This window comes from Dendrobates tinctorius, unplaced genomic scaffold (genome assembly GCF_039654945.1).
Source record: "Dendrobates tinctorius isolate UK_male_01 unplaced genomic scaffold, ASM3965494v1 ptg000054l, whole genome shotgun sequence".
Taxonomy (NCBI): domain Eukaryota; kingdom Metazoa; phylum Chordata; class Amphibia; order Anura; family Dendrobatidae; genus Dendrobates; species Dendrobates tinctorius.
Window position 1 is genome coordinate 4,373,827 of NW_027361722.1, and position 24,685 is coordinate 4,398,511.

The 24,685-nt window shown below is 51.6% G+C and overlaps 1 protein-coding gene across 4 annotated transcripts in view; it reads left to right on the forward strand.

The window, feature by feature from the left end:
- Positions 1–23,330, forward strand: part of SIDT1 (SID1 transmembrane family member 1) — a 129,639-nt gene extending 106,309 nt beyond the window's left edge. For 3 of the 4 annotated variants that reach the window (XM_073577038.1, XM_073577040.1, XM_073577041.1), the window contains 17 exons: positions 8,417–8,463; positions 8,575–8,646; positions 8,739–8,878; positions 8,966–9,039; positions 9,119–9,185; positions 11,020–11,093; positions 11,279–11,402; positions 12,492–12,609; positions 19,499–19,635; positions 20,368–20,476; positions 20,715–20,729; positions 21,225–21,301; positions 21,407–21,453; positions 21,528–21,633; positions 21,729–21,839; positions 22,020–22,133; positions 22,321–23,330. In XM_073577038.1, coding sequence (XP_073433139.1) covers positions 8,417–8,463; positions 8,575–8,646; positions 8,739–8,878; positions 8,966–9,039; positions 9,119–9,185; positions 11,020–11,093; positions 11,279–11,402; positions 12,492–12,609; positions 19,499–19,635; positions 20,368–20,476; positions 20,715–20,729; positions 21,225–21,301; positions 21,407–21,453; positions 21,528–21,633; positions 21,729–21,839; positions 22,020–22,133; positions 22,321–22,383 — 1,495 coding nt within the window. In that variant the 3' untranslated portion in view covers positions 22,384–23,330. The remainder of the gene's footprint in view (positions 1–8,416; positions 8,464–8,574; positions 8,647–8,738; positions 8,879–8,965; positions 9,040–9,118; positions 9,186–11,019; positions 11,094–11,278; positions 11,403–12,491; positions 12,610–19,498; positions 19,636–20,367; positions 20,477–20,714; positions 20,730–21,224; positions 21,302–21,406; positions 21,454–21,527; positions 21,634–21,728; positions 21,840–22,019; positions 22,134–22,320) is intronic. The other variant, XM_073577039.1, reaches the window with a different exon arrangement.
- Positions 23,331–24,685: the final 1,355 nt, after the last annotated feature.

Below are 24,685 nucleotides of genomic sequence, written 5' to 3' on the forward strand. Positions count from 1 at the left end.
TTCCCCGTTGTGAGTTTGCCTGTTGATTCTGTACTTCGCTACTCTCCCTGTGTATGACTCATTACCTGTGATCTGACTACTCTCTGCTCGCCCCTCTTGTAGCTTGCAGCTATCTCTGTGTATGACTCATTGGCTACGTCCTGACTAGACTATCCTCCCTGTCTATGCCCCTTGGTAACTTTGTCTCGCAGTTACCCTGCTAGGAGTTCTCGTGCAGCTCCTAGCTCTCTGGAGTTTAGGCCACGCCCCAGCAGTCACGTGATTCAGGTCCTGCTGTTCTGAAGTACGCACCTACTCGGCTGCTGCCCGCTCCACAGGTATCTTTGAGCACAGTTCGCTTTACTCAGGACACGCGCACTGGCTCAATGAGCAAGTGCAGTGCGATGTTCTTGACATAAAAGCAATGGAGGAAAAAGTAAAAAACTTCCAAAACCCCGTGGATGCACCTATTACATTACAGGAAGTAGCGGAGAGAATCTCTTCCATAAGATGTAGAAAAGCCGGTGGCCTGGTTGGAGTCCCACCAGAAATGCTAAAGTACAGCCCACCAGAAATACAGGCCACAATGGTTAAACTCTTCAATATTGTGCTAAGTGCCGGCTACTTCCCTCGTACCTGGAATCAAGGCCTCATCACACCCATCCACAAGAATGGGAAGAGGTACGACCCTGCCAACTACAGAGGCATATGTGTCAGCAGCAACCTGGGAAAACTGTTCAACAGCATCTTGAACAAGAGGATCCTCAGTTTCCTCACCGAGCACAACGTCCTCAGCAAAAGCCAAGCAGGGTTCATGCCAAACCACCGCACTACTGACCACATCTACACCCTGCAGCCTCATTCAGAGACACGTCCACAATACAAAGAACGCGAAGATATACGCCTGTTTCGTGGACTTTAAAAAGGCCTTTGATTCGGTGTGGCACCCAGGCTTATTCCTGAAACTGCTGGAGAGCGGAATAGGAGGAAAGACCTATGATGTTATCAAAAGCTCCTACACCGAGAACCTCTGCAGTGTGAGTGTGAACGGCAGAAGAACGGCCTATTTCCAGCAGAGCCGGGGAGTCAGACAAGGCTGCAGCCTAAGCCCAACGCTCTTCAACATTTACATCAACGAGCTGGCTACCGCTCTGGAATCTTCCACAGCACCAGGTCTCACCCTCCACGACGTGCAGGTGAAATTCCTGCTGTATGCAGATGACCTGCTGCTTCTGTCACCAACCGAAAAAGGACTCCAAGAAAACCTGAAAATCTCAGAGAAATTCAGCTCCACCTGGGCTCTACCGGTCAACCTAAAGAAAACCAACATCATGGTGTTCCAGAAGAGAAAGAGAAAATCAGACCAGCACCCTTCATTTATCCTCAACAACTGCGCCCTTACAGGAACGGACAAATATACCTATCTGGGCCTAGACATTCACCGATCAGGGAGCTTCAAACAAGCCATAGAGACCCTGAAAGACAAGGCCAGCAAAACCTTCTATGCCATCCGAAGGAAACTCTACCATCTAAAGCCACCAGTGAGGGTCTGGTTAAAAATCTTCGACTGTATCATCGCCCCAATCCTCCTGTATGGCAGCGAAGTCTGGGGTCCTCACACCTACCCAGACTGGTCAAGGTGGGATTCCAGCCCAACAGAAATATTCCACCTGGAATTCTGCAAGCACCTTCTCCAAGTCCATCGGAGCCCCTCCAACAGTGCTTGCCGGGCCGAGCTGGGCAGATTCCCTCTACACCTAACGGTTGTAAAGAGGGCACTGTCATTCCGGGCTCACCTACGTAGGAGCAATCCAAGCTCCCATCACCATAAAGCCCTGACACATGTAGGCGAAACAGAAAAACCAGGACCCTCGGAACAGCTCACACAAACCCAACCTGACCAGAACACCAATCACAACAACCTGACAAAAGCCGGAATCAGGAAGATGATAGACGAAGGCCAGGAGAGGTACATAAGTGACTGGAAGAGCGACATCATCAGCTCACAGAAACTGACCATGTACCGGAGTCTACAGAGAGACTACAGACTGGCCCCATACCTGGAGAAACTCCCAGACCCCAAAGACCGCAAGATCCTGAGCCGGTATAGACTCAGTGCCCACAGTCTGGCCATCGAATCCGGTCGACACAGGCAGAGCTACAAGCCCAGGGAGGAAAGACTGTGCCAACACTGTGACCAGGAGGCCCTGGAGGATGAGACCCACTTCCTGCTACACTGCTCCAAATACTCAGCAGTGAGGGACACTCACTTCAGGAGACTCTCACATCTCTTCCCGGATTTCACCACCATGAAGGAGGAAGAGAAAACATATATCCTGCTGGGGGAAGAAGAGAGAGCAGTGGAGATAGCGGCGTGGTATGTGAGCGAATGTCATAGGCTGCGAGAAAGAGAACTATGATATGCCATGGACTTCTATAGCCCCATCCTGGATCTGCCCCCATCCACCTTTCTTACAGCCCCTTCCTAACATCCCTACAGTCCCTATCCATATTCCCTTCTGTACACCTGCTTTGGCAAAACTAATGTGTATTTAGTCCTGCCAAAAAAGCTTCTTTGAATCTTGACTGTAGGTAGTACATGTTAGTGGTGGGAGCTGCTCCCTCCTGTGGTGACTGTGGGTAGTACATATTAGTGGTAGGATCTGCTCCCTCCTGTGGTGACTGTGGGTAGTACATGTTAGTGGTGGAGCTGCTCCCTCCTGTGGTGACTGTGGGTAGTACATGTTCGTGGTGGGAGCTGCTCCCTCCTGTGGTGACTGTGGGTAGTACATGTTAGTGGTAGGAGCTGCTCCCTCCTGTGGTGACTGTGGGTAGTACATGTTAGTGGTGGGAGCTGCTCCCTCCTGTGGTGACTGTGGGTAGTACATGCTAGTGGTGGGAGCTGCTCCCTCCTTTGGTGACTGTGGGTAATACATGTTAGTGGTGGGAGCTGCTCCCTCCTGTGGTGACTGTGGGTAGTACATGTTAGTGGTGGGAGCCGCTCCCTCCAGTGGTGACTGTGGGTAGTACATGTTAGTGGTGGGAGCTTCTCCCTCCTGTGGTGACTGTGGGTAGTACATGTTAGTGGTGGGAGCTTCTCCCTCCTGTGGTGACTGTGGGTAGTACATGTTAGTGGTGGGAGCTTCTCCCTCCTGTGGTGACTGTGGGTAGTACATGTTAGTGGTGGGAGCTGCTCCCTCCTGTGGTGACTGTGGGTAATACATGTTAGTGGTGGGAGCTGCTCCCTCCTGTGGTGACTGTAGGTAGTACATGTTAGTGGTGGGAGCTTCTCCCTCCTGTGGTGACTGTGGGTAGTACATGTTAGTGGTGGGAGCTTCTCCCTCCTGTGGTGACTGTGGGTAGTACATGTTAGTGGTGGGAGCTGCTCCCTCCTGTGGTGACTGTGGGTAATACATGTTAGTGGTGGGAGCTGCTCCCTCCTGTGGTGACTGTAGGTAGTACATGTTAGTGGTGGGAGCTTCTCCCTCCTGTGGTGACTGTGGGTAGTACATGTTAGTGGTGGGAGCTGCACCCCTCCTTTGGTGACTGTAGATAGTACATGTTAGTGGTGGGAGCTGCTCCCTCCTGTGGTGACTGTATGTAGTACATGTTAGTGGTGGGAGCCGCTCCCTCCAGTGGTGACTGTGGGTAGTACATGTTAGTGGTGGGAGCTTCTCCCTCCTGTGGTGACTGTGGGCAGTACATGTTAGTGGTGGAGCTGCTCCCTCCTGTGGTGACTGTGGGCAGTACATGTTAGTAGTGGAGCTGCTCTCTCCTGTGGTGACTGTGGGTAGTACATGTTAGTGGTGGGAGCTGCTCCCTCCTGTGGTGACTGTGGGTAGTACATGTTAGTGGTGAAGCTGCTCCCTCCTGTGGTGACTGTGGGTAGTACATGTTAATGGTGGGAGCTGCTCCCTCCTGTGGTAACTGTGGGTAGTACATGTTAGTGGTGGGAGCTGCTCCCTCCTGTGGTGACTGTGGGTAGTACATGTTAGCGGTGGGAGCTGCTCCCTCCTGTGGTGACTGTGGGTATTACATGTTAGCGGTGAAGCTGCTCCCTCCTGTGGTGACTGTGGGTAGTACATGTTAGTGGTGGGAGCTGCACCCCTCCTTTGGTGACTGTAGATAGTACATGTTAGTGGTGGGAGCTGCTCCCTCCTGTGGTGACTGTATGTAGTACATGTTAGTGGTGGGAGCCGCTCCCTCCAGTGGTGACTGTGGGTAGTACATGTTAGTGGTGGGAGCTGCTCCCTCCTGTGGTGACTGTGGGTAGTACATGTTAGCGGTGGGAGCTGCTCCTTCCTGTGGTGACTGTGGGTATTACATGTTAGCGGTGAAGCTGCTCCCTCCTGTGGTGACTGTGGGTAGTACATGTTAGTGGTGGGAGCTGCACCCCTCCTTTGGTGACTGTAGATAGTACATGTTAGTGGTGGGAGCTGCTCCCTCCTGTGGTGACTGTATGTAGTACATGTTAGTGGTGGGAGCCGCTCCCTCCAGTGGTGACTGTGGGTAGTACATGTTAGTGGTGGGAGCTTTTTCCTCCTGTGGTGACTGTGGGTAGTACATGTTAGTGGTGGGAGCTGCCCCCCTCCTTTGGTGACTGTAGATAGTACATGTTAGTGGTGGGAGCTGCTCCCTCCTGTGGTGACTGTGGGTAGTACATGTTAGTGGTGGGAGCTGCCCCCCTCCTTTGGTGACTGTAGATAGTACATGTTAGTGGTGGGAGCTGCTCCCTCCTGTGGTGACTGTATGTAGTACATGTTAGTGGTGGGAGCCGCTCCCTCCAGTGGTGACTGTGGGTAGTACATGTTAGTGGTGGGAGCTTCTCCCTCCTGTGGTGACTGTGGGTAGTACATGTTAGTGGTGGGAGCTTCTCCCTCCTGTGGTGACTGTGGGTAGTACATGTTAGTGGTGGGAGCTTCTCCCTCCTGTGGTGACTGTGGGTAGTACATGTTAGTGGTGGGAGCTGCTCCCTCCTGTGGTGACTGTGGGTAATACATGTTAGTGGTGGGAGCTGCTCCCTCCTGTGGTGACTGTAGGTAGTACATGTTAGTGGTGGGAGCTTCTCCCTCCTGTGGTGACTGTGGGTAGTACATGTTAGTGGTGGGAGCTTCTCCCTCCTGTGGTGACTGTGGGTAGTACATGTTAGTGGTGGGAGCTGCTCCCTCCTGTGGTGACTGTGGGTAATACATGTTAGTGGTGGGAGCTGCTCCCTCCTGTGGTGACTGTAGGTAGTACATGTTAGTGGTGGGAGCTTCTCCCTCCTGTGGTGACTGTGGGTAGTACATGTTAGTGGTGGGAGCTGCACCCCTCCTTTGGTGACTGTAGATAGTACATGTTAGTGGTGGGAGCTGCTCCCTCCTGTGGTGACTGTATGTAGTACATGTTAGTGGTGGGAGCCGCTCCCTCCAGTGGTGACTGTGGGTAGTACATGTTAGTGGTGGGAGCTTCTCCCTCCTGTGGTGACTGTGGGCAGTACATGTTAGTGGTGGAGCTGCTCCCTCCTGTGGTGACTGTGGGCAGTACATGTTAGTAGTGGAGCTGCTCTCTCCTGTGGTGACTGTGGGTAGTACATGTTAGTGGTGGGAGCTGCTCCCTCCTGTGGTGACTGTGGGTAGTACATGTTAGTGGTGAAGCTGCTCCCTCCTGTGGTGACTGTGGGTAGTACATGTTAATGGTGGGAGCTGCTCCCTCCTGTGGTAACTGTGGGTAGTACATGTTAGTGGTGGGAGCTGCTCCCTCCTGTGGTGAATGTGGGTAGTACATGTTAGCGGTGGGAGCTGCTCCCTCCTGTGGTGACTGTGGGTATTACATGTTAGCGGTGAAGCTGCTCCCTCCTGTGGTGACTGTGGGTAGTACATGTTAGTGGTGGGAGCTGCACCCCTCCTTTGGTGACTGTAGATAGTACATGTTAGTGGTGGGAGCTGCTCCCTCCTGTGGTGACTGTATGTAGTACATGTTAGTGGTGGGAGCCGCTCCCTCCAGTGGTGACTGTGGGTAGTACATGTTAGTGGTGGAGCTGCTCCCTCCTGTGGTGACTGTGGGTAGTACATGTTAGTGGTGGGAGCTGCTTCCTCCTGTGGTGACTGTGGGTAGTACATGTTAGTGGTGGGAGCTGCTCCCTCCTGTGGTGACTGTGGGTAGTACATGTTAGTGGTGGGAGCTGCCCCCCTCCTTTGGTGACTGTAGATAGTACATGTTAGTGGTGGGAGCTGCTCCCTCCTGTGGTGACTGTATGTAGTACATGTTAGTGGTGGGAGCCGCTCCCTCCAGTGGTGACTGTGGGTAGTACATGTTAGTGGTGGGAGCTTTTTCCTCCTGTGGTGACTGTGGGTAGTACATGTTAGTGGTGGGAGCTGCCCCCCTCCTTTGGTGACTGTAGATAGTACATGTTAGTGGTGGGAGCTGCTCCCTCCTGTGGTGACTGTATGTAGTACATGTTAGTGGTGGGAGCCGCTCCCTCCAGTGGTGACTGTGGGTAGTACATGTTAGTGGTGGGAGCTTTTTCCTCCTGTGGTGACTGTGGGTAGTACATGTTAGTGGTGGGAGCTTCTCCCTCCTGTGGTGACTGTGGGTAGTACATGTTAGTGGTGGGAGCTTCTCCCTCCTGTGGTGACTGTGGGTAGTACATGTTAGTGGTGGGAGCTTCTCCCTCCTGTGGTGACTGTGGGTAGTACATGTTAGTGGTGGGAGCTGCTCCCTCCTGTGGTGACTGTGGGTAATACATGTTAGTGGTGGGAGCTGCTCCCTCCTGTGGTGACTGTAGGTAGTACATGTTAGTGGTGGGAGCTTCTCCCTCCTGTGGTGACTGTGGGTAGTACATGTTAGTGGTGGGAGCTGCACCCCTCCTTTGGTGACTGTAGATAGTACATGTTAGTGGTGGGAGCTGCTCCCTCCTGTGGTGACTGTATGTAGTACATGTTAGTGGTGGGAGCCGCTCCCTCCAGTGGTGACTGTGGGTAGTACATGTTAGTGGTGGGAGCTTCTCCCTCCTGTGGTGACTGTGGGCAGTACATGTTAGTGGTGGAGCTGCTCCCTCCTGTGGTGACTGTGGGCAGTACATGTTAGTGGTGGAGCTGCTCCCTCCTGTGGTGACTGTGGGTAGTACATGTTAGTGGTGGGAGCTGCTCCCTCCTGTGGTGACTGTGGGTAGTACATGTTAGTGGTGGAGCTGCTCCCTCCTGTGGTGACTGTGAGTAGTACATGTTAATGGTGGGAGCTGCTCCCTCCTGTGGTAACTGTGGGTAGTACATGTTAGTGGTGGGAGCTGCTCCCTCCTGTGGTGACTGTGGGTAGTACAGGTTAGCGGTGGGAGCTGCTCCCTCCTGTGGTGACTGTGGGTATTACATGTTAGCGGTGAAGCTGCTCCCTCCTGTGGTGACTGTGGGTAGTACATGTTAGTGGTGGGAGCTGCACCCCTCCTTTGGTGACTGTAGATAGTACATGTTAGTGGTGGGAGCTGCTCCCTCCTGTGGTGACTGTATGTAGTACATGTTAGTGGTGGGAGCCGCTCCCTCCAGTGGTGACTGTGGGTAGTACATGTTAGTGGTGGGAGCTTCTCCCTCCTGTGGTGACTGTGGGTAGCATATGTTAGTGGTGGGCACTTCTCCCTCCTGTGGTGACTGTGGGTAGTACATGTTAGTGGGGGGAGCTTCTCCCTCCTGTGGTGACTGTGGGTAGTACATGTTAGTGGTGGGAGCTTCTCCCTCCTGTGGTGACTTTGGGTAGTACATGTTGGTGGTGGGAGCTGCTCCCTCCTGTGATGACTGTGGGTAGTACATGTTAGTGGTGGGAGCTTCTCCCTCCTGTGGTGACTGTAGGTAGTACATGTTAGTGGTGGGAGCTTCTCCCTCCTGTGGTGACTGTGGGTAGTACATGTTAGTGGTGGAGCTGCTCCCTCCTGTGGTGACTGTGGGTAGTACATGTTAGTGGTGGAGCTCCTCCCTCCTGTGGTGACTGTGGGTAGTACATGTTAGTGTTGGAGCCGCTCCCTCCAGTGGTGACTGTGGGTAGGACATGATAGTGGTGGGAGCTTCTCCCTCCTGTGGTGACTGTGGGTAGTACATGTTAATGGTGGGAGCTGCTCCCTCCTGTGGTGACTGTGGGTAGTACATGTTAGTGCTGGAGCCGCTCCCTCCAGTGGTGACTGTGGGTAGGACATGTTAGTGGTGGGAGCTTCTCCCTCCTGTGGTGACTGTGGGTAGTACATGTTAATGGTGGGAGCTTCTCCCTCCTGTGGTGACTGTGGGTAGTACATGTTAGTGGTGGAGCTGCTCCCTCCTGTGGTGACTGTTGGTAGTACATGTTAGAGGTGGGAGCTTCTCCCTCCTGTGGTGACTGTGGGTAGTACATGTTAGTGGTGGGAGCTGCTCCCTCCTGTGGTGACTGCCGGTAGTACATGGACAGTGCTGACATTTTTTGTTGTTTGCTTTTTCAGGATTCAGAAGAAAAGTCTGATGAACATTAATGGGAGCCCGGATGAAGGTGCGGGAGCGGAGTTTTAATAGTGATCACCCCCAATATTGTGTTTATTATTAGTGGGGGGGTCATGTGACTGGGCGCCATATTTTAGGGTCATATTGTGCTTGTTTACAGGAGAGGGAACGGTGGCGGCTTCACATCCCATCACCACCGGCACCCCAGAAGGAAGCAGCTACGGGGCCATAGGTGAGAGCAGCAGGACACTACCGTCAGCCTCCCCAAGCAGAGATGGCTGATAACAGGGAACAGTAGATTGAAATCTCTTTTTTTCACCTCAGATGAGTCTCGCCAGAGGAAAGGAAAGTCTCTTCCCCCCATCCCTCGCCCGCGGGTGTACTCCGACAGCTCTATGGATGAGGAGAGCGACTTTGATGGGATCCCGGAGATGGAGGGCGATAAAAATGTCATCCAAGCGAAGGTAGAAGTCAGACGCTCCCCTCGGCCGCCGTGTCGCCTGCTTAGCGTTCATTCACCTGGTGATTACTTGTGACGATTCTTCCTGCAGACGTTCCTGTACGTCTCTGATCTCTCCATCAAGGACCGGAGAAGCATCAGTAAGAAGTACAAGATCTACTTCTGGTGAGTGGGGGTCGGGGGGGTCCACCCCTCACCTCCACGTCCGCCATTCTTATATGTTCTGTTTGTCTCCCGCACATAGGAACATAATCACCATCGCCGTGTTCTACGCTCTGCCCGTCATCCAGCTCGTCATTACCTACCAGACGGTATGTAGCGGCCCCCGCTGACTCCTCGGTGCGCCGTGCCCCCCCCCGCTGACTCCACAGTGCACCGTGCCCCCCCGCTGACCCTATGGTGCACTGCGCCTCCGCTGACCCCACAGGGCGCTGCGCCCCCGCTGATCCCACAGTGTGCCATGACACCGCTGACCCCACAGAGCGCTGCTCCCCCGCTGATCCCACAGTGTGCCATGACACCGCTGACCCCACAGGGCGCTGCTCCCCCGCTGATCCCACAGTGTGCCATGACACCGCTGACCCCACAGGGCGCTGCTCCCCCACTGATCCCACAGTGTGCCATGACACCGCTGACCCCACAGGGTACTGCTCCCCTGCTGATCCCACAGTGTGCCATGACACCGCTGACCCCACAGTGCGCTGCTCCCCCGCTGACCCCACAGGGCGCTGCTCCCCCGCTGATCCCACAGTGTGCCATGACACCGCTGACCCCACAGAGCGCTGCTCCCCCGCTGATCCCACAGTGTGCCATGACACCGCTGACCCCACAGGGCGCTGCTCCCCCGCTGATCCCACAGTGTGCCATGACACCGCTGACCCCACAGGGCGCTGCTCCCCCGCTGATCCCACAGTGTGCCATGACACCGCTGACCCCACAGGGTACTGCTCCCCCGCTGATCCCACAGTGTGCCATGACACCGCTGACCCCACAGGGTACTGCTCCCCCCGCTGATCCCACAGTGTGCCATGACACCGCTGACCCCACAGGGCGCTGCTCCCCCGCTGACCCCACAGAGCGCTGCTCCCCCGCTGATCCCACAGTGTGCCATGACACCGCTGACCCCACAGGGCGCTGCTCCCCCGCTGACCCCACAGTGTGCCATGACACCGCTGACCCCACAGGGCGCTGCTCCCCCGCTGATCCCACAGTGTGCCATGACACCGCTGACCCCACAGAGCGCTGCTCCCCCGCTGATCCCACAGTGTGCCATGACACCGCTGACCCCACAGGGCGCTGCTCCCCCGCTGATCCCACAGTGTGCCATGACACCGCTGACCACACAGAGCGCTGCTCCCCCGCTGATCCCACAGTGTGCCATGACACCGCTGACCCCACAGGGCGCTGCTCCCCCGCTGATCCCACAGTGTGCCATGACACCGCTGACCCCACAGAGCGCTGCTCCCCCGCTGATCCCACAGTGTGCCATGACACCGCTGACCCCACAGAGCGCTGATCCCACAGTGTGCCATGACACCGCTGACCCCACAGGGCGCTGCTCCCCCGCTGATCCCACAGTGTGCCATGACACCGCTGACCCCACAGGGCGCTGCTCCCCCGCTGACCCCACAGTGTGCCATGACACCGCTGACCCCACAGAGCGCTGATCCCACAGTGTGCCATGACACCGCTGACCCCACAGGACGCTGATCCCACAGTGTGCCATGACACCGCTGACCCCACAGGGCGCTGCTCCCCCGCTGATGCCACAGTGTGCCATGACACCGCTGACCCCACAGAGCGCTGCTCCCCCGCTGATCCCACAGGGCGCTGCTCCCCCGCTGATCCCACAGTGTGCCATGACACCGCTGACCCCACGGTGCACTGGTATGATCATGAATTTCTTACTTCTCTGCAGAAACTGGAAGTTCAGAGCGTTCATTATAAACTAGCAGAAGTGTGAATGCAGCTCTGGATGTGACTGGAGCATAGTGCATTATCCATTATAAAAGGGAAACATTTGCTAGAATTTTCCAGTAGATTTAACCTGTGCAGGGATGGTGGGGTCTCTGGTCTCAGTTCTCGTTGCGCTCTCCTGTCGTCCTCCATGATGTCATGTGACGTCTTTTCTCCGTATTTCACCAGGTGGTGAATGTTACCGGGAACCAAGACATCTGTTACTATAACTTCCTGTGCGCGCACCCCCTGGGGGTCCTCAGGTGAGCCTCGCACATCCCGCCAGTCTCTGGACTGAGTATCCAGCAGAATGTCTCCATTCCAGCTGCTGTATGGGACCTCACCCAGCTTTCCCAGATGCCTGCATGACAATATGGCGCCTAGGCTTCCATTGTGGGATAGTTTAGCTGCAGATATTAATTGTTTTCGCTTATCTCCCCTCCCTTAGCGCATTCAATAACATCATGAGTAACATGGGCCACATCCTCCTCGGATTCCTCTTCCTTCTGATTGTCCTGTACCGAGATCTGCAGCACCGCAGCTTGCTGGAGGCAAACGACGTCTACGCCCTGGTACGTCACCCGCGATCACCGTCCTCACCGTCCAGTCATGGTGTCAGGTCACTGACCATTCACTGACAGCAAGCACTGAGCAGTCACTGACAGCAGGCGCCGACCATTCACCGACAGCAGATGCCTGCCATTCACCGAAGCAGGCGCCGACCATTCACCGACAGCAGGCGCCGACCATTCACTGACAGCAGGCGCCGACCATTCACCGACAGCAAGAACCGACCAGTCACCGACAGCAGATGCAGACCATTCACCGACAGCAGGCGCCGACCATTCACCGACAGCAGGCGCCGACCATTCACCGACAGCAGGCGCCGACCATTCACTGACCGCAAGAACCGACCAGTCACTGACTGCAGATGCCTGCCATTCACCGACAGCAGGCGCCGACCATTCACCGACAGCAGGCGCCGACCATTCACTGACAGCAGGCGCCGACCATTCACCGACAGCAAGAACCGACCAGTCACCGACAGCAGGCGCCGACCATTCACCGACAGCAGGTGCCAACCATTCACCGACAGCAGGCGCCGACCATTCACTGACCGCAAGAACCGACCAGTCACTGACTGCAGATGCCTGCCATTCACCGACAGCAGGCGCCGACCATTCACTGACAGCAGGCGCCGACCATTCACTGACAGCAGGCGCCGACCATTCACCGACAGCAAGAACCGACCAGTCACCGACAGCAGGCGCCGACCATTCACCGACAGCAGGCGCCGACCATTCACCGACAGCAGGTGCCAACCATTCACTGACAGCAAGAACCGACCAGTCACTGACAGCAGATGCCTGCCATTCACCGACAGCAGGCGCCGACCACTCACTGACAGCAGGCGCCGACCATTCACCGACAGCAGGCACTAACAGCAGGCACTTATGTTTCCTATGAGTGGTGAACAGTGGGAGAGCAATGACATCTGACAATAATGTGGACTCTGCAGCCCCCCATGTATGAGGATGGGAGGAGGGTGCAGGGAGGACGGCCACGGGGGGCCGGCAGTGACCGGAGGTCTATAACCTGCTGTCTGCCAGAGAACGAGGACCCAGGACAGACATTACAGGTGACGTCTCATCTTCTCGCAGGAATTCGGCATCCCTAAACATTTTGGCCTCTTCTACACGATGGGCATCGCTCTGATCATGGAGGGCGTCCTCAGCGCTTGTTACCACGTCTGCCCCAACTACTCCAACTTCCAGTTTGGTAAGAAACCGACCGACAACAATGTGACAGCAAATACACGTGTGTCTACAGAGGGGAGATAAGTATTGGATACTCTGTCGATTTTGCAAGTTTTTCCACCTACAAAGAATGGAGAAGTCTTTAATTTCTATCGTAGGTGACTTCACCTGTGAGTGACAGAATCTAAAAATAAAATCCAGAAAATCACATTGTAGGATTGTTACATAATTAATTTGCATTTTATTACATGAAATAAGTATTTGATACAATAGAAAACAGAACTTAATATTTGGTACAGAAACCTTTGTTTGCAGTTACTGAGGTTGGACGTTTCCTATATTTCCTGACCAGGTTTGCACACAGTGCAGCAGGGGTTTTTGCCCACTCCTCCATACTGATCCTCTCCAGATCTTTCAGGTTTCAGGGCTGTCACTGGGCAACATTGAGCTTCAGCTCCTCCAAAGATTTTCTATTGGGTTCAGGTCTGGAAGACCCAGCCACGACTCGTCTTCAATGCTCTGAGAGAAGGAGGTTGTTGGTCAAAACAAACCTTGTCCTCTTGGCAGAAAAGCACCCCCAAAGTATAATGTTTCCCCCACCATGCTTCACGGTTGGGACTGTGTCTTCGGGTTGTACTCATCCTTCTTCTTCCTAAAAACACGGCGCGTGGCGTTGATACCAAAAAGTTCTATTTTGGTCTCATCTGACCTCATGACCTTCTCCCATGCCTCCTCTGGATCATCCGGATGGTCATTGGCAAACTCCAAACGGGCCTGGACATGTGAGCAGGAGGACCTTGCGTGCCCTGCAGGATTTTAATCCATGACAGTGTAGTGTGTCACAAACAGCAATGGTTACTTAGTCTGTTAGACTAATCGTTTTCTTCTAACACTGGAATGCTCTAATTATAGACATTTGATTTTTTTCTGTACGTGTTTTTTGCGGTATTATCAGTGTGTGGGTATTTACCCCATGGTCTGTCTTTTTTGCAGCATATAAGTATTTTTATACTCCGAGATAAGTTCATTCAATAGTGATTTTTTACTTTGAGATAAGTTTACAGCACTGTAGCACTTTTTTTCCTTAAGAGACATATTTATGTCTCTCCACTAGATCTTTTTCGGGTGTATATGCATGTGTGTGTTTTTCTGTGTATCCCACTTTTTGGCTACCTAGGGTGGTCTAGGGTCTTCTAGGGCTACTGACATTGAGCGGGGGCGCCACATCGTCAACACCTAAGGTGCCAACCTCTGCAGTCAGGAAGGGCCTTATGAGGGCCCAATAGGGTGAGCTTAGCTTTAACCCGGTAATAAAATATATTTACCTTGATTTTCATATTGGGTACTGGTACAGGCCCTTTATCCAGGGCCGGCGTCAGCACCCGGGCAAGTGCCGGGGCCCCGGCGAGATGGGGGGGCCCACTCACGGTGTCTGGCATACCATACATGGCTCACAACCCCATCCTTGCCCTCCCCGAGGGACCCACGCAGCCACTCACAGCCAGCAATGAGTCATCACTACGGCTGTTCTCTTGTGTGCAGCACAGGACCTGTGATGAGGTCACAGGGGGGGAGGAGTCAGGGGTCACATGATCAGGGGCCTCTGTGGCTGCAGGACTCTGCTGTGCTGGTTGTCATGGTGCTGGATGAGGTAAAGTTTGTGTGGGGTCAGGAGGGGTTTACAGGGTGGATGTAGCAGAGCCGCGCGTGTATGAGGTGTACGGAGCGGAGCCGCGCGTGTATGAGGTGTACAGAGCGGAGCCGCGCGTGTATGAGGTGTACAGAGCGGAGCCGTATGTGTATGAGGTGTACAGAGCGGAGCCGTATGTGTATGAGGTGTACAGAGCGGAGCCGTATGTGGACGAGGTGTACAGAGCGGAGCCGTATGTGGACGAGGTGTACAGAGCGGAGCCGTGTGGACGAGATGTACAGAGCGGAGCCGTGTGTACGAAGTGTACAGAGCGGAGCCGAGTGTACGAAGTGTACAGAGCGGAGCCGTGTGTACGAAGTGTACAGAGCGGAGCCGTGTGTACGAGGTGTACAGAGCGGAGCCGTGTGGACGAGGTGTACAGAGCGGAGCCGTGTGGACGAGGTGTACAGAGCGGAGCCGTGTGTACGAAGTGTACAGAGCGGAGCCGTGTGTACGAAGTGTACAGAGCGGAGCCGTGTGTACGAAGTGTACAGAGCGGAGCCGTGTGTACGAAGTGTACAGAGCGGAGCCGTGTGTACGAAGTGTACAGAGCGGAGCCGTGTGTACGAGGTGTACAGAGCGGAGCCGTGTGTACGAGGTGTACAGAGCGGAGCCGTGTGTACGAGGTGTATGGTGGGGAGCATTCATACCTTCCAACCGTCTCGGATCCAGCGACACAGTCCCGATTTTGAGAGACTGCCCCAGCCGGGAGCTTACTTTTCCCACGGACACAGGAGTACATGGCAGAGCCCCAAGGAGCACTTTAAAACTCGCATGTGACGTTCTACCGGAAGTGATGGGCTGGAAGCTGACCGTAAATGAGGTAATTTCGGGAGGAGATTGTGATGGAACCATGGAGGCACTTCAGGAAATGCTTCAGATCCATCACCGTGTCCTCCTCTGACAGCGCGGGTCAGCAGGATCGCCTTGGAATCGGGGATGCCTGCCATGTGTGCGGATCATGATATGTCCTGCACCAGGAGGCTCAGGTGGGCACTACAATAGGAGCCGGGCTGCTATGGTATCTTTATAGAATCTTTATTTCTCTCTGTTTCTTTCTCTCTATCTCTGTTCTTTCTTTCCCCTCTTTCTTTTTTCTCTGTTCTTTCCCATCTTTCTTTCTGTTCTTTCTTTCTTTCTCTCTGTTCTTTCTTTCTCCTCTTTCTCTCTCTGTTCTTTCCCCTCTTTCTTTTACTCTCTACCTCTCTGTTCTTTCTTTCCCCTCCTTTTTCTCTCTCTCTCCCTGTTCTTTGTTTCTGTCCACTCTTTCTTTCTCTCTCTGTTCTATCTCCATCTCTGTTCTTTTTTCCCCTCTTTCTTTCTCTCTCTCTCTTTCCCCTCTTTCTTTCTCTGTTCTTTCTTTCTCCTCTTTCTCTCTGTTCTTCCCCCTCTTTCTTTTTCTCTCTACCTCTGTTCTTTCTTTCCCCTCCTTTTTCTCTCTCCCTGTTCTTTTTTTCTGTCCACTCTTTCTTTCTCTCTGTTCTTTTCTTTCTGTCTTTTTTCTTTCTCTCCTTTCTTTCCCCTCTTTCTCTCTGTTCTTCCTCTCTCTCTCTGTTCGTTCTCTCTCTGTTCGTTCTCTCTCTGTTCGTTCTCTCTCTGTTCGTTCTCTCTCTGTTCGTTCTCTCTCTGTTCGTTCTCTCTCTGTTCGTTCTCTCTCTCTCTGTTCTTTCTTTCTCTCTCTCTCTGTTCTTTCTTTCTTTCTCTCTCTGTTCTTTCTTTCTCTCTCTCCCTCTGTTCTTTCTTTCTCTCTCTCCCTCTGTTCTTTCTTTCTCTCTCTCCCTCTGTTCTTTCTTTCATACGTACACTACTAATCAATATTCTCCTTCACATGAACGTGTTTTGCCACAGAGCGAGTGTCCGTGTGGATCACATGCGTGTCTGTGTGATCCACACGGAGACAAGTCCATTTTTGGCTGGCACCACTGATGTCACACGGAATAAATCATGGTATGTGTTAAAGAGGGGGGGGCCCACAGACTTTCGCCCGGGGCCCTAAAAAACCTGGAGCCGGCCCTGCCTTTATCCCCTGGTATTTAGGATTGTCTAGTGTTTTTTAATTATTGAATTAAAAGGTATTTTTTAGGGGTTCAAATTATTGTGCTTTCTTGGTTTGTCTGATTCCTGACCTTTCTCAGAATCATCCTTACCCCACATGACGAGATCCTGCATGGAGCCCCCGACCGAGGAAAATTGACAGTCTGTGACGCTAGTCACTACTCACGGACAGACTGTGAGGCAGAAGAGTCAGACATTCCGGGGTCAATACCAAGAGAGTACGTAGATAACCAAGGGAAAAGACAAAGGCGTGAGTTAGGTCACAGTCCACGGTCAATAACAAGAGATAGCGGATCAAAAGCCGAAGGACAAGACAAAGGGATAGTCAGAACACGGTCCAAAGCGTCGGGCAGCAGCAGATCAGAACTCAAAGCAAGAGAATCAGGCAACCACTCACCAAGAAGCACAAACTACGTCTGGCAGGGATCAGGGGCCGACAGCTCTGTTACATAGGTGTGCAATTACCAGAACACTGAACACCTGCAAAAAGTCCAGCTTGCCCCAGTCACAGGACTGAACAGCAGAGCTGTCAATCAAGACAGACAACTTAACAAGACAGTGTCCATAGTACAGCATAGCAGTCACTCACTGAGCAGGGGAATCATGACACAGTCATCGTGTGTTTCTCCCATTTTCTAGTAATTGTGCCAACAGTTGTCGCCTTCTCACCAGACTTCTTGCCTGTTGTCCTGTAACCCATCCCAGCATTGTGCAGGTCTACAATTTTGTCCCTGGTGTCCTTAGACAGCTCTTTGGTCTTGGCCATGGTGGAGTGTCAGAGTGTGTAGGACAGGTGTCTTTTATACAGGTAACGAGATGAAACAGGAGTAATTAATCCAGGTAATGAGAGCGGAGCAGGCGACTTCTTACAGAAACACTAACAGGTCTGTGAGAGGTAGAATTCTCGCTGGTTGGTCGGCGATCAAATATTTATTTCATGTAATAAAATGCAAATTAATTATGTAACAATCCTACAATGTGATTTTATGGATTTTATTTTTAGATTCTGTCGCTCACAGGTGAAGTGTACCTACAATAAAAATTACAGACCTCTCCATTCTGTATAGGGGGAAACTGCAAAATTGGCAGAGTATCAAATACTTACTCTCTCCACTGTATATATACAAAGTATTCATGGTATAAATGCACAAATATTCACACCCTCTGTGCCAAACGTACAGTTGTGGCCAAAAGTATTGACACCCCTGCAATTCTGTCAGATAATACTCAGTTTCTTCCTGAAAATGATTGCAAACACAAATTCTTTGGTATTATTATCTTCATTTAATTTGTCTTAAATGAAAAAACACAAAAGAGAATGAAGCAAAAAGCAAAACATTGATCATTTCACACAAAACTCCAAAAATGGGCCAGACAAAAGTATTGGCACCCTCAGCCTAATACTTGGTTGCACAACCTTTAGCCAAAATAACTGCGACCAACCGCTTCCGGTAACCATCAATGAGTTTCTTACAATGCTCTGCTGGAATTTTAGACCATTCTTCTTTGGCAAACTGCTCCAGGTCCCTGATATTTGAAGGGAGCCTTCTCCAAACTGCCATTTTTAGATCTCTCCACAGGTGTTCTATGGGATTCAGGTCTGGACTCATTGCTGGCCACCTTAGAAGTCTCCAGTGCTTTCTCTCAAACCATTTTCTAGTGCTTTTTGAAGTGTGTTTTGGGTTATTGTCCTGCTGGAAGACCCATGACCTCTGAGGGAGACCCAGCTTTCTCACATTCGGCCCTACATTATGCTGCAAAATTTGTTGGTCGTCTTCAGACTTCATAATGCCATGCACACGGTCAAGCAGTCCAGTGCCAGAGGCAGCAAAGCAACCCCAAAACATCAGGGAACCTCCGCCATGTTTAACTGTAGGGACCGTGTTCTTTTCTTTGAATGCCTCTTTTTTTCTCCTGTAAACTCTATGTTGATGCCTTTCCCCAAAAAGCTCTACTTTTGTCTCATCTGACCAGAGAACATTCTTCCAAAACGTTTTAGGCTTTTTCAGGTAAGTTTTGGCAAACTCCAGCCTGGCTTTTTTATGTCTCGGGGTAAGAAGTGGGGTCTTCCTGGGTCTCCTACCATACAGTCCCTTTTCATTCAGACGCCGACGGATAGTACGGGTTGACACTGTTGTACCCTCGGACTGCAGGGCAGCTTGAACTTGTTTGGATGTTAGTCGAGGTTCTTTATCCAACATCCGCACAATCTTGCGTTGAAATCTCTTGTCAATTTTTCTTTTCCGTCCACATCTAGGGAGGTTAGCCACAGTGCCATGGGCTTTACACTTCTTGATGACACTGCGCACGGTAGACACAGGAACATTCAGGTCTTTGGAGATGGACTTGTAGCCTTGAGATTGCTCATGCTTCCTCACAATTTGGTTTCTCAAGTCCTCAGACAGTTCTTTGGTCTTCTTTCTTTTCTCCATGCTCAATGTGGTGCACACAAGGACACAGGACAGAGGTTGAGTCAACTTTAATCCATGTCAACTGGCTGCAAGTGTGATTTAGTTATTGCCAACACCTGTTAGGTGCCACAGGTAAGTTACAGGTGCTGTTAATTACACAAATTAGAGAAGCATCACGAGTTTTCGAACAGTGCCAATACTTTTGTCCACCCTCTTTTTTATGTTTGGTGTGGAATTATATCCAATTTGGCTTTAGGACAATTCTTTTTGTGTTTTTTCATTTAAGACAAATTAAATGAAGATAATAACAAAGAATTTGTGTTTGCAATCATTTTCAGGAAGAAAATGAGTATTATCTGACAGAATTGCAGGGGTGTCAATACTTTTGGCCACAACTGTATGCAGCCTTCAGTCTGTGCCCCTAACAGCTTCACTCTTCTGGAGAGTTTCTCTCTCCTTCTGTACAATTATCCTCAAACTAAGATATATTCACCCAGAGGTATTACATTACTGCTGCAACAAAATAGCGAGTGCAGCTCTGAAAAACAAGGTACATCCTGTATTATACCCCAGAGCTGCACTCACTATTCTGCTGGTGCAGTCACTGTCCCTCTCCGTTGTCTGTCTCAGTGCTAGAACTGTCTGATCCTCTGGATAATTTTTAGATGACATCCCGCGTCCCTCTTCTTGTTCTTCCTGGCAGTCTTTCTCATCCTCGCTCTTCAGTGATGAGTGTTTCTACGTTTCCTCCTCAGACACCTCCTTCATGTACATGATCGCGGGGCTGTGCATGCTGAAACTGTACCAGACGCGTCACCCCGACATCAACGCCAGCGCCTATGCAGCCTACGCCTCCTTTGCGTTGGTCATTTTCCTGGCTGTCCTGGGGGTGGTAAGTTCTCCAGTCACTGTGCTGAATCAGCGCGCAGCATCCGCGGCCTCGATTGGCCATCTTCCCACAGTGATTGATGTGAAGTTACGAGGGGGCAGATCTCCCAGAGGTCGGTGTGATCGCCCCATGTGTGTGGATGTAGAAATCATAGAACGTACTAAGGTGATAAATCTGGAACTTTTACATGAGCTGCTATGAGAATGAGCTCACTGACAAGTCCCTGCTAGCTCGTTCCCATCTGCTATGTACGGTGATATATAGAGGATGGACACGACTTTCTATCTCCTGTAAATCATAGCACGTCTTCTGCATCCTCTATGTGCAGTGATACATGGAAGACCACAGGGGTCCAAGAGATAAGGGGGCCTTACACCTATATGGCATTATGAGGACGTATTGGACTGCAGGGGGCGCACTCTCCCTCTTCTGTTTGTGTCCGCCTCATGCACAGTGATACATAGAGGATGTGGAAGACAAATTGTGCAATAGTTGTAGTGAAAAGTGATTGTAAGAGCGATTCCTGCACAAGAACGATGAACATAAGAAGGAAGGAGTCCATATCTTACACAGCAGATATTTAAAGGAGTTTTCCAGTGATCGCCGATCCTGTTTTTCCCGGACAGCCCCTTTAGTGACGTCGCCTCATCTCATCCGGTCACAGTGTTGCCGGTCTCTCTGATGTCCAGCCTTCCAGATTCGCCTCCAGTCATGGCGTCTTGTCCCTTCTTCTAGGTGTTCGGGAAGGACAACTGGTGGTTTTGGGTGATCTTCTCCGTCATCCACGTGGTCGGCTCGCTGGCGCTCAGCACTCACATCTACTACATGGGACGCTTCAAGATCGGTGAGGAGCACGGGGATCCCTCCTGTTACCCCTCCTGTCAGGGCAGATACATTGGCTGACACCAGAGAACAGTAGCCACCACCCAGCTGAGCTAGACACATTGTCAGCTGTTTGTTCAGGGCTGGATCCAGATCAGGTGTAATCATGCCCATTGGGATTCTGTCCTCACCTTGCTGATGGTTTCCTCCTTACTGATACTCTCCATCTCTCTGCTCTCTCCTCTGCTCTCCTGTCTCAGACGTGTCCAATGCAGGTAACGTCCTTTTTGCTTCTTTCTCTTTTTTCCCGCCTGAGATGTGATGGATTCTAGTTACAGGCCCGAGGCCTGAGGCTGCACTACTGAGAGGTCCTAATGACAGCTCCATCCGCAGGACTGCCTCCACGCTGCCTGGTCCTAGTAGTGCAGCCTCAGGCTTCGGGCCTGTGACGCCAAGGAATCAGATCTCAGTCTAGAAGTCAGATTTTTACAAGCAGTTTCCACATTTTTCATGTTTTATTGAAGCCAATCCCAAAAGCTATATCCATAAGTGGTGGCGGCTCAGGAAGATGAGATCTGGGGTGCTGTTTTCCAGGACTCTCCCCCTGCAGAGCTGGTGTTAGGCGTCCTGTGACACCATGACAGCTCTGACGGTCAGTGAATAGAACCGCCGACCTCCTCGTCCATCAGGCAGGAGCACAAACAGCACCGCAGATCTCAGCTTCCTGATCGCCAGGGATTTCCCAGCTTCATTGTTTGCTTTCTGCGCAGATTTCGGGATTTTCCGCCGAATTTTCCAGATTGTGTACACGGACTGCGTGCAGCAGTGCAGCCGGCCCATGTACATGGTAGGTAATGACCGGAATCAGGGGCTCCGCCGCTCCCAGTGATTGATGCGAATGGTTTCCGTGGTTTCGGGGCGCAGTCTCATCGCCACCATCTCTGTCCCTCAGGACAGGATGATCCTGCTGATCGTGGGGAACCTCGTCAACTGGTTCTTGTGAGTACAGGACATATTGTGGGCGCTGGATCGTGCCGCCCGACTCCTCACCTTTCCTTTTTTCCGTCTCCCAGCGCCATTTTTGGACTGGTGTATCGCCCCCGGGACTTTGCGTCGTACCTGTTGGGCATTTTCATCTGTAACCTGCTGCTGTATCTGGCGTTTTATATTATCATGAAGGTAACAGCGCAGAGCGACACGTCAGCTGCGCGGCCGTCACCGGGACGGGCGGCAGGCGTCGTCTTCTCAGCACACCCTCTGTTTTCCATTTGCAGCTCCGCAGCTCCGAGAAGATCCGTCCTCTGGCTCTTTTCTGCATCTTGGCCACCGCCGGTGTCTGGGCCGCCGCTTTGTACTTCTTCTTCCAAAACCTAAGCAGCTGGGAGGTGAGAATAAACCTCGCGATCGCCAGCTGCTGGGTGTCAGCCGGTACTGCACAAGAAAATGCGCATTACAGTGCTGACATCTAGTGGCCAATCAGGAAACTGCAATATTCCAACGTCACTGGATTTTTATTTCTGCAAAAATTGAAAATATATATAAAAAAAATGATGTATAATTTCTAGGAAAGTCCAGCGCAGTCCCGGGAGAAGAACCGGGAGTGTATACTGATGCACTTTTTTGACGACCATGACATCTGGCACTTTCTTTCTGCGACTGCCATGTTCTTCTCCTTTCTGGTGAGTAGTCGGTCCCACCGTAATGGTGGAGGGGGCAGGAGGTGACATGATGGATTGTAGGGAGACAGCGCAGAATAGAGGGGTCCTCTCCTGGTGGAGGCAGTCAGTGTCTCCGCTGCTCCCCCTCCTCTGTGTCTTCTCCTGCTTTCTGACGGTCTCCTTCTGTGTCATCTCCATCCTTCCTCAGGTTCTTCTCACGCTGGACGACGACCTGGACGATGTGCGCAGAGACAAGATCCCCGTCTTCTGAGGAGCCTCGGCCTCCAGATGAAGCCTCCGTTAACCCTTCATGTGCCTGGATCCCAGGCGAGAGCTGAGCTCCGTTTACCTTCCCGATATCCAGAAGGAAGAAGAGGAGGAGAAATGGCCACAAGCAGCGGCCCTCCAGCTTTCCTGCCCTGTGCCCCCCACACCGGGGTCCTGGTCCTGCAGGAGTCGGGGTCACAAGTCCCCCATTTCCTCTGGTATAACTCAATCCTGCCATGACGGTGCCACCTGCTGGTCACATCTGGCACCACTGCCAAAAAAAACTGATTTATGACCTGTTGCCAATTTTTTAAAGAATTTTTAGGACCCCTGTGACTGTATCCCACCCGATCGTGGACGTCCGGGCGCACTCCGTCCTCGTTGTGTTAACTCTTTCAGTGCTGCTCGTGTTGTAAAACTTGTGGATCTCTTTAATTTATTGGAACGTGACTTGTATATGTTATAAGCAATGGAAACGTCAGGATGGCGGCGATGATCCGACGATCGCCGAGAGACTGCAGACGGCAGCCTACTGCAAGGTGCCCACCCCCGGTCACACTGTACGGTGCCCTCCCGCCATGTGACTGCCCCAGTATTTGCATATATCACAAGAAAAGTGTCTGCCTGTGAAGAACGAGACGATACATTGCCCCAATCACCCAGCTTTCCACAGCCCCTGACCAGCATCCACCTCTGTAGGGAACAGCGCAGTCATCAGCTCGTTCTGACATGGTCGTCCCCGGGTATTCTCCCTCCATCCTGGGGCAAAGCCAGTCTTCACTGCCATTTTAGCATGCTAGTAATGAACCAGGGGGATCAGGATGAGCAGTGTTATACTGTATCTTTTATACAGGGGGCGCTCCTCAGTGCATGGAACAGAATATAAACCTGAAGGAGGAGGTGGAGGGCTGCACTTTCTTTTTAAAAAATAAAAGTAACTATTAACAGCGATGATCTGTGGCTCCTCCATGTCTGCACTTCTGTATGGGGAGAGGGGAGGAACCGCGGGGGCGAAACAGCAGAACGAGGACTGTAAGGTCACAATGCTCAACTCCTCAGTCAGGAAAGATTCACAAGACCTCATAATCATCTCCATCACAGGAGAACAGTGAGTGCAGCTCTGGGGTATAATACAGGATGTAACTCAGGATCAGTAATGTAATGTATGTACACAGTGACTGCACCAGCAGAATAGTGAGTGCAGCTCTGGAGTATAATACAGGATGTAACTCAGGATCAGTAATGTAATGTATGCACACAGTGACTGCACCAGCAGAATAGTGAGTGCAGCTCTGGAGTATAATACAGGATGTAACTCAGGATCAGTAATGTAATGTATGTACACAGTGACTGCACCAGCAGAATAGTGAGTGCAGCTCTGGAGTATAATACAGGATGTAACTCAGGATCAGTAATGTAATGTATGTACACAGTGATTGCACCAGCAGAATAGTGAGTGCAGCTCTGGGGTATAATACAGGAGGTAACTCAGGATCAGTAATGTAATGTATGTACACAGTGACTGCACCAGCAGAATAGTGAGTGCAGCTCTGGAGTATAATACAGGATGTAACTCAGGATCAGTAATGTAATGTATGTACACAGTGATTGCACCAGCAGAATAGTGAGTGCAGCTCTGGGGTATAATACAGGAGGTAACTCAGGATCAGTAATGTAATGTATGTACACAGTGACTGCACCAGCAGAATAGTGAGTGCAGCTCTGGAGTATAATACAGGATGTAACTCAGGATCAGTAATGTAATGTATGTACACAGTGATTGCACCAGCAGAATAGTGAGTGCAGCTCTGAGGTATAATACAGGAGGTAACTCAGGATCAGTAATGTATGTACACAGTAACTGCACCAGCAGAATAGTGAGTGCAGCTCTGGGGTATAATACAGGAGGTAACTCAGGATCAGTAATGTAATGTATGTACACAGTGATTGCACCAGCAGAATAGTGAGTGCAGCTCTGGGGTATAATACAGGAGGTAACTCAGGATCAGTAATGTAATGTATGTACACAGTGACTGCACCAGCAGAATAGTGAATGCAGCTCTGGGGTATAATACAAGAGGTAACTCAGGATCAGTAATGTAATGTATGTACACAGTGACTGCACCAGCAGAATAGTGAGTGCAGCTCTGGGGTATAATACAGGATGTAACTCAGGATCAGTAATGTAATCTATGTACACAGTGACTGCACCAGCAGAATAGTGAGTGCAGCTCTGGAGTATAATACAGGATATAACATAGATGAAGCTGCAACCCATAATGAGGTCCTTGTTATGGGGGACTTTA